Source organism: Gobius niger (genome assembly GCF_951799975.1).
Source record: "Gobius niger genome assembly, chromosome: 24".
NCBI lineage: Eukaryota > Metazoa > Chordata > Actinopteri > Gobiiformes > Gobiidae > Gobius > Gobius niger.
This window is the reverse complement of record NC_136875.1, coordinates 11,032,970-11,050,252: the sequence shown is the minus strand read 5'-3', so window position 1 is coordinate 11,050,252 and position 17,283 is coordinate 11,032,970. Positions and strand designations below refer to the sequence as shown.

General features: G+C 42.0%; 1 protein-coding gene across 1 annotated transcript; it reads left to right on the top strand.

Moving 5' to 3' along the window:
* Nucleotides 1-1,515: 1,515 nt before the first annotated feature.
* On the top strand, nt 1,516-8,646 carry asip1 (agouti signaling protein 1; the record flags this gene model as incomplete). The annotated part of the gene is made up of 3 exons (XM_079582352.1): nt 1,516-1,687; nt 5,837-5,883; nt 8,445-8,646. 3 exons carry the CDS (start codon nt 1,516-1,518, stop codon nt 8,601-8,603), a joined length of 378 nt encoding a protein of 125 aa, XP_079438478.1. The 3' UTR covers nt 8,604-8,646.
* Nucleotides 8,647-17,283: the final 8,637 nt, after the last annotated feature.

Here is a 17,283-nt window from a genome sequence, read left to right as displayed (position 1 = left end):
TCTGTCACTCATGGTGTCTGACCGAAAGTCTAACTCTGAAGAAAGTCAACTCACATTTACACTGAGAAGGTTGGAAGGGCGCCCCCTTGTGTCACCTTGCATCCAAATGCCCGGAACATGACAGCGGGTCAAAAAGACCCGCGAAGGCGACACGAGGGTTAATATAGAAGCTGCAGTTACACGTATGACCTGAGGTGGCAGTAGTGAGTATAAAATGGCCAACTTGCATCTAGCCCCCATAAACATTATCGGCTCTCACAGGTCAAACTAAAAACTTTATTAACCCCATCGTGAGCTGAACAATGTCGCTACAGCCGGGTCTGCAGTGGTGTGGATCGGCACTCGCTCGGCCGTAGTTGCATTAACGTGACCCAAACGAAAGCACATGACATGATAGATAGATAGATAGATAGATAGATAGATAGATACATAGATAGATAGATAGATAGATAGATAGATAGATAGATACATAGATAGATAGATAGATAGATAGATAGATAGATAGATAGATAGATAGATAGATAGATAGATAGACAGATAGATACATAGATACATAGATAGATAGATAGATAGATAGATAGATAGACAGATAGATACATAGATACATAGATAGATAGATAGATAGATAGATAGATAGATAGATAGATAGATAGATAGATAGATAGATAGACAGATAGATACATAGATACATAGATAGATAGATAGATAGATAGATAGATAGACAGATAGATACATAGATACATAGATACATAGATAGATAGATAGATAGATAGATAGATAGATAGATAGATAGATAGATAGATAGATAGCTTTATTACAGACTCGTGGTTCAGATCAGATAAGTTTAAACCATGACTGACTATTGAATTTAGTCGCTCTCTCTTTCATCGTTTGGAAACAACAAAAACATGTATAGGGCCTTTAAAAGACTTAGCCTGTTCCTTCGTTCACCTGTAAGTGACCAGACGTCCCGGGTTTGAGCTCTGAGCCCCGTGTTCCGGTGGATTTCTTCCCCCCTCATTGTTTGGTCCCACTTTTACGCAGACCTTGGTTTTTCTTTGAAGTCCGATGTTCAAACATGTCGCAGCTGAACACGGCACAGCTCCTCACATTGTGCTCTGTCTCCGGAAGAGGCAAGTCATTTTTAAAGGCCGCTTTGTGTGAAGCTGATGGTTTTATTGTCCCCAGACATGTTCTCGTCAGCTCCTGTCATCCTCGCTGGACTATTTGTTTGCGGTTTTGCTGAAATGTTGTTGATGGCCCTTTCATCAGGCTGACGTTTTGCTTCCAGGCAGGGATTTTTAGCCACTTAAATGCGCTTTGATTCAGAAAAGGCTGTATCATGCTGCTCTAGTCTACAAACCTGGAGAGCGTGTGGGTGTTTAGTTATGGTCCATACTCCCACATCCCCTTCACTTTCCATATTCTACCCACATTTTTTCCACATTTTTATGACTTTTTTGTGCAAATATATTTCTCACGGTGCCTCCTTTCTGTGTTCTTCCTCGCCTTTAGATGAAGATGAACGTGTTCCTGGTGCTCAGCTGTCTGGTCCTCGTCGCCATGGAGCACGTCCCAGCCTCCGCCCACATGGTCCCCGACAACAGTCTCTCCACCAATCACGTGATGGTGCCCAACGCCCTGAGCCAGAGCCTGGACGCCCGCGCTCCGCCTGTGGTCATTGTAGGTGCGGCAAACTTTCCATGCACCGCTCGACGGTTCTCTCTTCCACGCTCAGAGTTGTCACGGGAGGAGGCACCATTTTTAGAAACGATACGAGTCTTAGGAACCAGGCTTCTGGAGTCGCCTCGATAGCCAGTAGGGGGTGGTATCGCCCCCTGCCATGAGGACCAAACAGAAGTGCTTTACTCGCCCTTTTGCCTGGTCAGCCAGAATACAGAGTCTTCCTAGTCTTTAAAAAGGCTTGTAGTCTGGGACTTGCAGGATGTGGGCGTGATTGACGAGCCTATTAACCAATCAGAGAAAAGCCGGATATGACACAAGTGGCATGTTGCGTGTTTCGTAAACGGGGAAGCTACTTGTAAGTTTACGATGCATTGGCCGGAAGAGCCAGGTCCATCTTAACCTCTTAAAATACCTGAGCCCATATAGGACCCGCTGTTATGGTCCGGGCATTTGGATGCAAGGTGACACAAGGGGGCGCCCTTCCAACTTTCTCAGTGTAAATGTGAATTGACTTTCTTCAGAGTTAGACTTTCGGTCAGACACCACGAGTGACAGTAACATGACGCTAATATACTGTGGCCTTTACTTTATGTAACTACTTAGACCGACAGGTGAAGAAGGAAGTCATGGAGCTAGCATTTAGCTAAAACTAAAGTATGTAGTAAATCAAATAAAAAGTAAATAATAATTACACTTACTAAAGAAATTCACAACATTGATGCAAATAACGGTTAAAAAAAATATCCATAAATATGATCTGATGTAGAGTCATGTTTGTCCCAGTTCCTCTGAGTCGTGGTGGGTCATGGTGGACCATGACAGATGTGGACAGGACTGTGGTAGATCTACTTTTACTTTGGAGAAAACAGTTACTATAGTAACTGTGTCAAACCTCATGAGCTTCTTCTGTAGCATGAGACAAACATGACTTTACAGCAGATACAGTTGACAAGATTTGTTTCCTCATTTATATCATAAACAATGGCTTTTCACACTTGCACTCTTTTATTCTTAAATCCAGCAGAAGTATGAAAGATCTGTCTAATGCAGATTCACCATGACTTCCTTCTTCACCTGTCGGTCTGTGACTGAAGTGCCAGGTCGCCTGAGACTTTTTGTTCAAAATAAAGATCACACTTGTAGTGTCATGTTTTAGCGTCATGTTACTGACACTCACGGTGTCTGACCTACAGTGTAACTCTGAAGCCAATCAGATCACAGAGACTCAGAGTGGGCGGGGCTCAAATGTGACCAAACGCCAAGATCCAAGCCCTGAGACAAAAACAAATATTTCAGTGCTTTAACAGGTTAATGTACCCATAGGTCCCGGGGCTTAAACAGAATTGTATCCCCCCCTCAGTGCAAACCCTAACCTTTAACCCTTACCCTAAATCCCACAAAACCCTAACCCTGCTACTCCTACATGTATCAAAGATAAATATATATATATATCAAAATCTCAATCTTTAATGCCAAAAAAAACTACAACTCAACTGAAACAGACTGTCTCTTGCAAACAACAAGCAGAAAACATGCTTCAAAAATATGGCAGAAAATTAGCATTGCCATATATCTTAAAAGGTTCTTCTTCTTGACTTGGCTGAGAAGTCTTTGATTATGTCCGTAAAGTCCAAGCCACGAAGGATGTCATTTTAAAGGGACATCAGTGAAAGATGGCCAAGACTCTCTTGGTGCATTCGTGACCTCAGGCGAGAGTACCAGGGAAAGTTTCCTTAGCATCCTTATTTTTTGGCAGCGTTCTGGTCCCTTTTTGGCCCAATACGCTCGTATCTTTCCTGCTACAGTGGCAGACTCTCCCCATCGAGCAGGGTCTGTGTTAAAAGGGTCCACAATGTTCGAGTCCGCTCTTAACTGTTCCGAGCTATAGCCAATTGGTCAGTTGATACCGCAGCATGTGATTGCCAGGGGATTGACATGACCAATGATTGACATGAAAATCAATATTTCACTTTTTACTCATATGTTTTTGTAATGCTGACAGGCCCTTGATTATGGTCGGCCCCTGTGCTCCGGCCCCCGCTAGCCCGTTGGATAAGGCAGCTCTGGGAAGAGCAGAGACAGATGTGAACGATCAATGTCATTTTTTGCCACGAAAACATAAATATACAAGGAGTCATTGGCAACACAGTTCAGGAGGATTCAACATGAATGCACGACGGCTGTTTCGATCAATGTACGTTTGGAACGGGACAAAAAATACTTGAAATAGATGGCAACAAGAAGAAAAGACTCCAAAAAGACGAGGTGGTTTTCACACTGGCTCCAGTTAGGTCGACCTGAGCAGAGTTTTGGGGTCAGAGTGAATCCAACCATAGCACATTAGGCGGCTTCACTTGCCTCTGTTAGTGTGGCATGGCCCGACCTCGAGCCGAACTCCTCTTTCATGCCTCTTTTTTTGTGTGACTGCTCTGACGAGGCCCCCCTCCAGGAACCGCCACCTTAACCTAGTGGAGGGCTTGGAGCACCTGAATGATCCTGAAGGAGCTCTGTTGTCGGGGGCTTCGTGCCTCTGGTAGGGTCTCCCATAGCAATCAGGTCCTATAGGTGACGGGTCAGACAAAGAGCGGTTCAGAAGCCCCTTATGAGAGATCAACAGGCCTGAGAACCATGAGGCCGTCCTTCTGTGGACCCACCACCTGCAGGAGGAGCCATTAGGGCCTGGTGCAATGTGATTTGGATGGATGGATGGATGGATGGATGGTTGGATGGATGGATGGATGGATGGATGGATGGATGGATGGATGGATGGATGGATGGATGGATGGATGGATGGATGGATGGATGCTCTGACAAGGCAATATGGATCAACTTCAAAAGGTCCATCTCTCTGCATTCCTCCTGTATTTGTATTCAACCAAGAGGGAGAGAAATGATCACCGCAAAACATCGAGGGAATGTGCACGATCTTACGTGGCTGATCGAGAGAGCGCACGAGAACACGGACTGAACTAACTTCGTAGTGAATACAGTTGAAGCTACAGCACAGTCTCTGGTCGACCCAGAAGACGCTACAACATGTGTGAAAACGACTTTAGAGACGACCAGTGGTTAACTCGGCTGTGAAGACGTTCTCTGGGATTGGATTGATGTAAAACTATTGGACATTTTAATGGCTGTTATTAGCAAAGTTCCAGACTGTTCTGCCTGTGGACGGAAACAAAACGATGGAATGGATGGTTTGGCCAGGCAGCTCGCCCACTGGTGAGGAGCTATTAACTTCACATAAATTCACTGCCTGGCAAAAAGAATAAAAAATAAGTTCTGGGGCTGGGTTGCCATCAGCAGCCAAACAAAAGTATCTGAAAAAAACGTACAAACCCCTCTGACATACGGCGCTGCTGGAATAGTTTTAGAGCCACTGATGGAACGGGACCACCTCGTTCTCTTTCCCACTGAAGAAGCAGCTCGGATTGCCTTGGATTGGAGGTTTGTCTTTCCAAGTAGAGACTTTGTATAAAGGAATGAGCTACATAGTCTATTATACGTAACATGGAAAATCAGCCGACAGCCACAGGAACATTATGTGGCCGAAGAACAAGGTCAGCGGCCGACCTGAACATCCTGAATGACCAGGTTATTCCATCGATGGATTGTTTCCTGCTAGCTCTGATAACCAGTTACAGGACGCTAGAAAAGAAGACACTTGAACTCTAAAGGAAGAACAATATAGGTCAAAGTGAGGACACAAAAAACCCAACCAACAAAAACTATGATCATGTAAATAAATATCAAAATATAACGTACAAAGCAGCGCTTGGGGATCCATCTGCAGATCTTGATCTATGCTCGTAACACGGCCATTTTCCAGGATGACATTGCCAGGATTCATTGGTTTCATACTTGAGTTCTGGGAGACATTATTTTCACACAATGGATTGGCCACCACAGAGCTCAGACTTTGAACCTGTGTCCGACTCTCCCGTCATCATCAATACAAGACCTTGGTGGAAATGAGCGCAACAAAAACACCGGACGGAATGTAAAGAAACTGGCTCCTCTGTGAGATTTACGGACCTTTTGTTGTTTTCCAATCCCTGCTTTTGGTTTAAGTCGTCGCAGCTTTGTCCAGCTTGAATTGCATTCAACATACAGTAAGCTTATGCGAGTATCGTTGTTTATGTTTTCACAGAATTACCAAAAGTAAAGAAACAGAAAAGGACAAAGAAACAGAAAAAGGTAAGACCAACACATAGTATATGAATTCTAAACAGACGGTCAAATCATATAAATACATAGATATATATGTATTTTTTATTATCTAAACTGTCTTATTTTTGACATATTATGATCTAGTTTTACTGTTTTTTTAAGCCAAGGCTCAGTGAAGAAATATTTTATGTACATTTAGAGAGCCTATAGATACAGACGGCATCTTGTCATAGAAGGGGGTGTGGCTTCGCCGAGGGGGAAAATAGAATCTTTAGAGAAACACAATTTTTCACTCTTTTTTGCCATTTTCTGGTGGAATATCAACTTATCTATCACACATAAATAAAGTCCAGTGTAAATCGGGCCCATATGGATATTTTGTCGCAACAGATTGTTCAGTAGAAGTGAAAAAACGGCAGTTGTAGCAAGCGCTAGCTAACCGCTAGCATTAGCCCGATGCTAACATTTGGCATCAAGTTAGCATTCTCCGTTATTTATGTATTTATGGGCTGTTGAACCACTTTGCTCCTCCCCATGTCTTTGTATCTTTATTTAGTAGAAACTATGTTCATATTTCAGCATTTGTTACAGTAGTTTTTGAATAATTAGACAAAGTTTAGATTTTTTCTATAGATACAGACGGCATCTCTGGAATCACCCATATATGGTCATGTTTGAAGACAGTTATGGGGGAAAACAATTTTGAGAAAAAGCTAAACTTTCTCTAATTATTCAAAAACTACTTTTAACAAATGCAGAAATATCAATACAGTTTTCTTCTAAATAAAGATTCAAGGACATGGAGAGGAGCAAAGTGGTTCAACAGCCCATAAATACATAAAAAAAAATGGAGAATGCTAATGCTAGCGCTTGCTATGACTGTCATTTTTTCACTTCTACAGAACAACCTGCTGTGAGAAAATATCCATATGGGCCCGATTTACACTTGACTTTATTTGTATGTGATAAATAAGTTCATATTCCACCAGAAAATGGCTAAAAAGAGTGAAAAATGGCGTTTCCCAAAAGATTCTATTTTCTCCTCGGCGAGGCCACGCCCCCTTCTATGACGAGATGCCGTTTGTATCTATTGGTAACACACAACACAACCGGTCCCCCATTCACACTTAAACTCACCGCGTCAAACAGTGACACCCAAACCTCTGCTGTGAGACCCATAGACTTGTTATTGCAGGAAAATGAATGGGAGTCGATGGCCGACTGTCTCGCAGAGGTGGATGACGAATGAGAAGCTTTTTCTCATCTAGAGAATCGGGTCATCAAAAGTTATCCAAGAGGTTTTGATAAGTTTAATCATTTTTGTGCCGCGAAGCTGCAAAATATACAGAATTATAGCGATTTTCCATAAACTACAAATTGCTCCCTTTCAAACTCAGATTGAAGAAATATGATATGATACACTTTACTGACCCTTCGCTTATTGACCCTTCACCCCTGCACACGCTGCCTGCAGCCAGTGCTCGTGAAGGTGCAGCCCATTAGGGTAGTTCAATGCTGCTTATGAAATAAAAAGGGATGTGTCGCAGATCCACTACATATTTAGTTTTTATGTGTGTTTGTGTTATGGTTAGCAGCACACCTCGTGTTTTGTTATAGTCGTCGCGTTGTCAGTTTTGTCATTGTGGCCCCAAATACTTTTAGTTCATGGTTTAAACGGTGAAGGTGTGATCAGTTCACGTGGATTTTCGTGTGTTTGTGAACTCACAAATACCAACAAAACTATCAGACAGCAGAAATGCAGTTAATGCTAGTAAAAGCAGTCCTTTATTACTCTGACTAAACTTATAAAGGGTTGGGGGCTTTTTCTTTGCTTTTGTATGCATGTTTGTTTCTATTTTTTTCATATCACATATCAAGTGATATTTGAATAAATAAATACATTTTACATTGCTGTGATGCCTGCCGATGCAATGCTCCAATGCTGTTTATTTATTAGGGCTGTCAACATTAATCGCGATTAATCTAATTAATCACCAAAATATTTAATCGATTATTATTTAAATTAATCGCGATTAATTTAATCATCCTATTTCAACAACAACAACAACAACAAAAATTGTCCTTATATTCTATTTCATGAACCTATAAGTTTGCAGTTTCTGTCCTAAAGGTTCAGCACAAAAGAAAATGTCTCTAAAAAGTGAGTTATCAATCCCGGGATCTTCAGAAATGGCTGAAGATCCTGGTTATCAGCTGTTGGGCTTCTCACATAAATATGAAACTGTGGATTTGGTCAATGAAATGTGCAATCAGTAATCACATGCTTTAAATGGAAGTGTTTTATGTTGGATAAAACATAAAAACATAAAAAATGAATATAATTATTAGAAAAAAATTAACTGCGATTAAAAAAATTAATCTATTGACAGCCTTATTATTTATACAATACATACAAAGCATTTCTAACCAGTAGAATGTAAGACAGCGATCAAGACATCTGTGAAATGATTATGAAATACACATTCACCACGAGAATTACATTTTGTCTAGAATATTTGATTGATAGATTCTTCTCAGTCTACTTTTGCAGGCGCCTTTATTCATTACCTTTGTTCCCCTCTGCCCAGAACAAGATCCGCCGGCGCCCTCCTCCGCCGGCCAACTGCGTGGCGTTGGGAGGCAGCTGCAAGTCGTCCAGCTCCGTGTGCTGCGACTTCTGCGCCTTCTGCCAGTGCCGCCTGTTCCGGACCGTGTGCTACTGTCGCATGGGCAACCCCCGCTGCTGAAACCAGAGCTCGAGTAACGGACAATAATGAGACCTGTGGACCAAACCACGCCACGGACCATCACAGATGTTTGGGTCAACTTTTTATGGAAGTGTCCTTTGTCCATCGCTGAAGGCAGTTTGGCCATATATGAATTTTGTACAGGTTTCTATTCTCTTTTGTTATTGACATTGGCCATGTGTGGTAGATAAAACATGTTAATAAGATGTGATGGCTGATCTGGTGACGCAGTATAACCAGACAAATGAAGACGCCGAGCAATAACCGGTCTTTGAGTCGACAGGGAGAGTCCCCGCCAACATTCACACCCCTCTGACCCACAGATTCGTGACCTTTTTCATACATTTATGTTCTGGTCCAGGCGGCAGCAGCTGTGCAGTGTGCGCGAGTCGGAACTTGGGTATAGATACAGACGGCATCTCGTCATAGAAGGGGGCGTGGCTTCACCGAGGGGGAAAACAGAATCTTTTTTTTTGCCATTTTCTGGTGGAAAATGAACTTATTTATCACACATGAATAAAGTCAAGTCTAAATCGGGTCCATATGGATGTTTTTTTCACGACAGATTGTTCAGTGGAAGCGAAAAAACGGCAGTGGTTGTTAGTGCTAGCTAGTGTTAGCATGTAGCATGATTCTAGTATGAAGCATAATTATTGGCTGTTAAACGACTTTGCTTCTCCCCATGTCTTTGTATCTTTACTGAGTAGAAAACTATATCAATAATTCTGCATTTGTTAAAGTAGTTTTTGAATAATTGGAGAAAGTCAAGGTTTTTCTCTTCTTTGTTTTCCCCCTCAACTGTTTCAAACATGACCAAATATGGGCGATTCCTCAGATGCCGTCTGTATGGAGCTATAGATACAGGCGGCATCTCGTCATAGAAGGGGGCGTGGCTTCGCCGAGGGGGAAAATAGAATCTTTAGAGAAACACAATTTTCCCTCTTTTTAACCATTTTCTGGTGGAATATCAACTTATTTATCACATAAATGAAGTCAAGTGTAAATCGGGCCCATATGGATATTTTCTCACAGCAGATTGTTCAGTAGAAGTGAAAAAACGGCAGTTGTAGCAAGCGCTAGCTAACCGTTAGCATTAGCCCGATGCTAACATGTAGCATGAAGTTAGCATTCTCCGTTATTTATGTATTTATGGGCTGTTGAACCACTTTGCTCCTCCCCATGTCTTTGTTTCTTTATTTAGTAGAAACTTTATTCATAATTCAGCATTTGTTACAGTAGTTTTTGAATAATTAGACAAAGTGTAGATTTTTTCAAAATTGTTTTCCCCCTTAACTGTTTTCAAGAATGACCATATATGGGCGATTCCAGAGATGCCGTCTGTGTCAGTAGATACAGACGGCATCTCGTCATAGAAGGGGGCGTGGCTTTGCCGAGGGGGAAAATAGAATCTTTTGGGAAACACATTTTTTCACTCTTTTTAGCCTTTTTATGGTGGAATATGAACTTATTTGTCACATAAATAAAGTCAAGTGTAAATCGGGCCCATTTGGATATTTTCTCACAGCACATTGTTCAGTAGAAGTGAAAAAACGGCAGTTGTAGCTAGCGCTAGCTAACCATTAGCATTAGCCCGATGCTAGTATTCTGTTAGCATTCTCCGTTATTTATATATTTATGGGCTGTTGAACCACTTTGCTCCTCTCCATGTCTTTGTATCTGTAGCTATTTAGTAGAGAACTAACATATTTCAGCATTTGTTAAAGAAGTTTTTGAATAATTAGAGAAAGTTTACATTTGTTCAAAATTGTTTTCCCCCTTAACTGTTTTCAAACATGACCATATATGGGCGATTCCTGAGATGCCGTCTGTATTGGATCTATAGCGGGAAGTTTCCCTCTGGGCTGGTGTTGCAAAGCCAGACAGAGCACCCTGAACTTGGTCCTGGACAAATCCATAATCTTGGATGACGTTTTGGGGACACGGGACAAAGGACTCGGACTGGCCTGGTTAAACTGGGAAGTTTAATCACCCTGAACTGAAGTTTTAAGGCCTATGCACACTCCAGAAGATGTCATTTTTGCCTTGTAGCCAAAACGTTTCCATGGCTACAAGGCAAAAAGGACATCATCTTGTTCTTGCAGCTCAGTATGAAGTATTAATGAGCCTTTAAGAAGTCTGAATGAGAATGAACACTCTGACATCACAAACTGAACGTGACCTACAGGCACCGTGAGACTGAATGATCTAAAGGCACTGATCCTTCGTTGTAAGAATGAATTTGAATTTGGGTTTACCTTATTTTTAGCCTTGGTTTGTGATTCGGTTTAACGCCTGGAGTAGGTTTTTGTCTTCAAATCTAAGCAACTTCTATTTTTGCATAGATTTGAAGATGATGAACTTGCTTTACTTTTTACTTATCGGGTTGGTTTCTGTGAGAAGCATGAAGCACTTTACGAGAGGACTGCCCCAGGCCCTTCTTTGGGGGGGGTCACCTGTAGCACTGCAAACGTCTTTTTTCAATACGAGCTTGTAGCAATATACCGGAACGTGTAACTCCATTGTTTTGTTACTGAAATGTGACTCATATTCTTTTACTCATGTATAAATAAACTTGTTTTCTGTTATGATTGTGTCCATTATTCTTACATAATTTCTTGTGTTCTTCATGCTTCAGCATCAAAAGCTCAATCCCTAAATCGGTTTCCTGACGAGCCTGGAGGAGCTCGCGCTTTAGACTTCAGCTCCATTCGTTAAATACATTTATTTTTAGGGGTGGGTCTTAAAACCGCTCCCATCTCCCACTATTTTGGCATTAACACACGATTTGTGTGTTCCGGTAAAGGGAAGGTCTTCTCATAACAGACCGAGCGGCGAGGAAAAGTTCCTCCTTCACAGTGAGTCATAAATCAATAAACAATCAAATCTGGTGCAAATCAAAGGTATTTCTTCAAAAATTTGTAATCACTTTGTAATTGTAATCATTTCACTATAATTTACAGCAGTGGTTCTCAACCTGGGGGTCGCGAGACAAATTTTGGGGGTCGCCAGATCATGTAGATAAAATATACATACTTCTTTTACTTTCTTTTAGCGTATATTATAATATTTTATTGTGGCATGTGTGTGCTATTTTACCAGAGTGCCATTATATGTTCCAAAGCCCCGAGTTTGGACGCTTGTGCTTATTGAAGACAGACGCTTGTCACAAAGTCACTGAACGTCAAGACACTGTCTGTGCGTCGGCTCAGAGCGTGTCTGAAACGTAGCCACATCTTGGAAGGAGCTCTTCCTGAAAAGTAACTGCTGTTTTGGGTTAACTAGTTTTTGCTACTGCCATGTCCTATGGATCTTTGACTATACCTCCATGGTCTACGACAGGATATTTAATGATATATCCGGCCCATGCGCTCGAATAGTGGGACTTTATTTGTGCTGGTGGCAAGTGGCCAGGCCCGCCTTAACCTACCCATAGGCCCCGGGGCTTGAACAGAATTGTAGGCCCCCCCTCAGCGCAAACCCTAACCCTAAATCCCATAAAAAACCCAACCTGTGTCAAAAATAAATGTTAAATGACATCTTGCAATGTGTATCAAAATCTCTATCTTTAATGCAAATTTAAAAAAAACTACAACTCAACTAAAACAGACTGTCTCTTGCAAACAGAAAACATGCTTCAAAAATATGGCAGAAATAATAAAAATGAGCATAGCTATACATCTTAAAAAGGTCTTTTTCTTGACTTTCTGGCTGAGAAGTCTTTAATTATGTCCGTAAAGTCCAAGTCACGAACGATGTCATTTTCAAGTGACATCAGTGAAAGATGGCTAAGTCTCTCTTGGTGCATCCCTGACCTCAGGCGAGATTTTACCAATGAAAGCTTTGAAAAGGACCGCTCCCCAGCCATCGAACAGGGTCTGAGTTAAAAGGGTCCACAATGTTCGAGTCCTCTTCCACTCCTCCTCCTGCTGCGGGAGGAGTGTCTGCTTCAGCGGCGTCTTTTTTCTCTGCTCCTAACTGGTCCGCGCTCTCCCCCCCCCGACTCGTCTGGGCGTAGCGGTGAAATGGCAGCTGCAGAGCTACTGGTTGAAGGCTGGGTTGGCTATACGGGGAAGGCAGTGGCACCTCCTCTAGCAGCTCCTCCTCACCGGATTGAGAGCCAACAATCTCCTCTTCGCTCTCGCTGTCAGCTGCGCGGCCTGCGCCTCCCGTGTCAGGGGCGCTGCTGCAGCGGCTGCGGGGGCCAGTTCGCCGAGGCTTGTGGAGGAGCCTGCGTCCGCGGCGCTGGTTCCACCTCTGGGTGTTGATTTTAAAAAGCCCGTTAGCTTCGGCATATGGCTCATCAGCTCTTTATCACGACGCTCCTTCTCCTTTTGCGTCTTTCTTTTCTGTGCACCGCTCTCAAACTTTTCCTTCCCTGACATTTCTGTCCCTCGCTACGAGTCGCCATCAAGAAGTGAGAAAGTGAATAGATGCGTTACGTACATAAGTTACGTCTTTCTATGCGCTTGGATTGGTTAGAATTTGTCATAGTATCAATGCGATGCGATGACAAATTCTAGCCAATTGGTCAGTTGACGCTGCAGTATGTGATTGACAGGTAAAACAAACAAATTACAATATTATGGAATTCGATTATATCTGATAGGCCCTCTGGGCCAAGAAGGGCGGGCCTACTCCAGGTACACAGCGTGAAGTGAAGTGATTGACATGGAAATCGACGAATCATCTTTTCTTTTTCCTTTTTTCTTTAATTCTGATAGGCCCTTGACAATAGTAGGCCCCTGGGCTCCAGCCCCTGCTAGCCCGTTGGATAAGGCGGGCCTGCAAGTGGCTAGTCTAGGTTAGCCCGGTTAGCTTGTTACAATCGCCCACAGTTCATTGTTGATGAAATGTCTGCAATAAACCACAAATGCGTCAAGCCAGACTGTGTGATCATCATAACAGCTGCTTTATGAAGTTACCGGCTTTATTGGCGTTATTAGTGCGTAATAAAGCTAGCATAGCAAAAATCATTTCTATGAGCAGATAGCTCCGGGACAAAACTGATCAACAATGACCCCGTTGTTGATGAAATGTGAGCTATAAACTTCAAAATCAACGCGCCCGGCTCAGTGTGTGATCATTGTTAAACGGATCTTTATGTAGAAGGTGGTTTAATTGACTTTTTTCCTGCAAATATCTCGTTTCCACATGATCGATCAGAGCTTTTAGCTTGTAGCATTAGCTTTCTCTGGAGGCAAGGCCCAGGGCATCATCAAGGCCCAAACACATTCCCAGCGCAGAAAGAAAAATAGAATCAATCCTATTTTTCCACGTGTGTCAAGCGTCTCCCATTGAAAACACATGCAAATCGTGTTCAATGATGTTATTATATCAAATATAAAAAGTTACATATATTTTTGTGACAACATCTACATAGGTGTCATGACAATACAATCTTTGACAGTTTAACTTGCTTTGCAAAATACAATTATTAGCCATGTCACATTGAATGGCCCGTCCTGGAACCGCCACCTTAACGTGGTGGAGGGGTTTGAGCACCTGAATGATCCTGGAGCTCTGTTGTCGGGGGCTTCGGGCCCCTGTAGGGTCTCCCAGCAGTGATGGGTATTTGTAATTATTGAGTTTTCTTTCCCTGTCTTGGGATTAGCAGAATGTTGTGACGTAAATATTCATGATTGTATAGTCACTGGAATAGGACAGAATGACTATATGCCATATCTTCTTTATGCATAGTTAATGAATGTATCTATTTCTTAAGTACAAAAGGGGGTGCTTACAAGCTTAAGCTTCTGCCTTCTCCTTTTGAGCATCATATCCACATTATTTATTTATCTATTTAGCTATTCACCTACGCATGTATGTTTCTTTTGCTTTGATTACTCTGCTGAACTCTGTTCCTCTGAAGAACTTTGTGGAGCTCAGATGCTCAAATAAAAAAGATGAATTGAATTGAATTGAAGAGCGGTTTAGAAGCCCCTTTTGAGAGACCAACAGGCCCGGTTAGAATCGTGAGGCCGTCCACCCGTGGACCCACCACCTGCAGGAGGAGCCATGAGGGGCTGGTGCCATGTGATTTGGGGAACTCCAACAGCTGCCCCCACGACCCGGCAACCGACAAGTGGAATAAATGGATGGATGGATGGACACTGAATGGCCCATCTGAACTGAAATACTTGTGTGTGGTTCTGAGAATGAACTAATTATTTCCATTTCAAAACATACTTCATAAATTCACATTGATGGCAACATGTTGACTTTGGTGGCTTGGTTTAGTGTGGCCACGTCCGTCGTCCGCGTCTCTACAACATCGTGGTAACGTGGACTTACGAACGTAAAAAAAAATACACGGCCGGTGTAGCGAGTGTGAGTTTCTCATAGCACAAACTCATGTCGCTGTCAGTCACTCATGTACTCTACACTTCGATGTATAAATGCATCTTTTTGATTTGAATTATCTGCAAATGTATGATGCATTTTGTTTCATCATTGTCTCTGCAGCTGAAATTGTGACTTTGTGGGTCCAAAAGTATTTTACAAAGCCCGGTTGAAGACGGTTAAAGAAGAACAGTCGTGGACTCGGCTCCCAGGACTTGATGAATGTGGCCCCCGTCTCCTGCAGCCTCCCATCCATCCTCTCTCAACCTGTCCGCTCCTCTGACTTATCTGCGCTCCGCTCTCCCTCCGTCAGCTGCGTCCGCTTATGCCGAGAGATGGATCCCGGCGCTAAATCAGGGCCCGGAGTCTTTCCCCCCGACGACAAATCTCTCCCTCTCCTTTTGTGGTTGGAATATATGGCAGGGAAGTGCAACGCGACTGGGAGGCCGTAATGAAGAGAGATGAGAAGTTAGCGCGCACCCTGGCCCGCTAATCGAGTGCTTTCTTTGGCGAGGGCCGGGCGCCGCTGACAAATGTGGGAAAAGTGTGGGGGAACGTCCACAGCTGAAACGGCAGGGGAGGTGTAGGGGGGAAAGGCACGATCTATATACATTGAAACAAATGACGTCCGATTAATCACACGGTGCGCTGCAGTGATGCATTATTCAGACTTCTGGACACATTTTGTTAGACTTAAAAGGCACGCATTTATTTAAACTGACATTTTTCTTAGGCTTGTTATAATGAAAAACACACCAGCAGATAGGGCTGGACAATGTATCGCCGAATTATCATGAGATTGTACAGTATTCAGTTTGTTTTTGCAGTGTTGGGCCGTGAAAATAAGTATTTCAACGATTGGTTGGTTACAGGTGGATTCTGAAATAATCTGATCACTTACATTAAAAGGATCAAGAAAGTCTGTTTGACTTACTCTCTTACTCTTGTCGGGAAAAGTCTATTTTTTATTGTTTAGCTGGAGAACTTTGAATGGCCCTTAAAGGGACATTTCAGGATTTTTTACATAGGACCTCATTTCCCAGAGTGTTGTTGATTTCTGGAGATATTTTTTTTTTTGTAATTCATGCAGTTCTTATGTTTGAAGAGTTTCGTGGCGCTAGGCTAGTGCAAGGCTAGTGCACGTCTATGGTATCAGCTAGCCTGCATTAAAAACAGTCTGACCCACAGAGCACCTGAGGCAAATCACTTATAACACCAGACTAACCATATAAATGTCTGTGTCCATAGAGTAATGTTTGGAATATAACTGACCTTGCATCACATGAATGATCGCATTTTGAGGGACTATTTTCTAGCAGATCACTCCGCCGCTGCGTAGCTTATACAACCTCGAAGCTGATGCTGCTCGAATATAAGGTATTTTAAATGCAAAATGGTTACAATTATTCTATCATCGATGTTCCAAATTATTATTCAAATCTCAGACGCCTGTGATGATTAGCTGTCAGGTTAGCCCAGTTAACCTCTTAACTCCCGCCTGAACCGAGAGCATTTTCTCCAGTTCAGCTTTACCCAAATCCTGTAGGCCAGTGTAACACCTCATTTGAAAGCTAAGATCTACAAAACTCATCTAAATGGATCTTTTTCCTCACGTCATCAGATTTTTTTCCATCTTTTTTATGGGGGGGGGGGGGGGGGTATTCAACTCATTTTGTAACTTTTTGTCATTTTTTTTTTCAATCAATTTTTGGTCCATTTTTTTGTCTTTTTTTTTTTGTCATTTTTTTATTTTTATTTATTTATTTATTTTTTGTCATTTTTTGTCTTTTTTTGTAATTTTTGTGTGTTTTTTTGTGTAATTTTTTGTCCTTTTTTTGTAATTTTTTGTCACATTTTTGTAACTGTTTTGTAATTTTTGTGTGTTTTTTTGTGTAATTTTCTGTTCTTTTTTTGTAATTTTTTGTCTTTTTTTTGTAATTTTTTGTCTTTTTTTTGTAATTTTTGTGTGTTTTTTTGTGTAATTTTTTGTCCTTTTTTTGTAATTTTTTGTCTTTTTTTTTGGTAATTTTTTGTCACATTTTTGTAATTTTTTCGTCACTTTTTCGTAAAAGTTTTCTCACTTCATCATTGTTTTCGTCTCATGAGTTCTGCCGCTATTTTCACACCTTTTTTTTCCAGAAGCTTTTGGACTTCAGGTGGGAGTTAAGGGGTTAAAGGAACAGGCCACCGTTTTTTCCACACTGAGATATGTTCTTACCTGAGCTTAGATGAGTTGATCCGTACCTGCCTGTTTTTTGTGCGTGCCCTCAGTCACGAAAACAGACCAAAGACGTTGTTAGCTTTTAGCCTCTCCTCTTCTCTTTTCTATGGAGCCAAACAG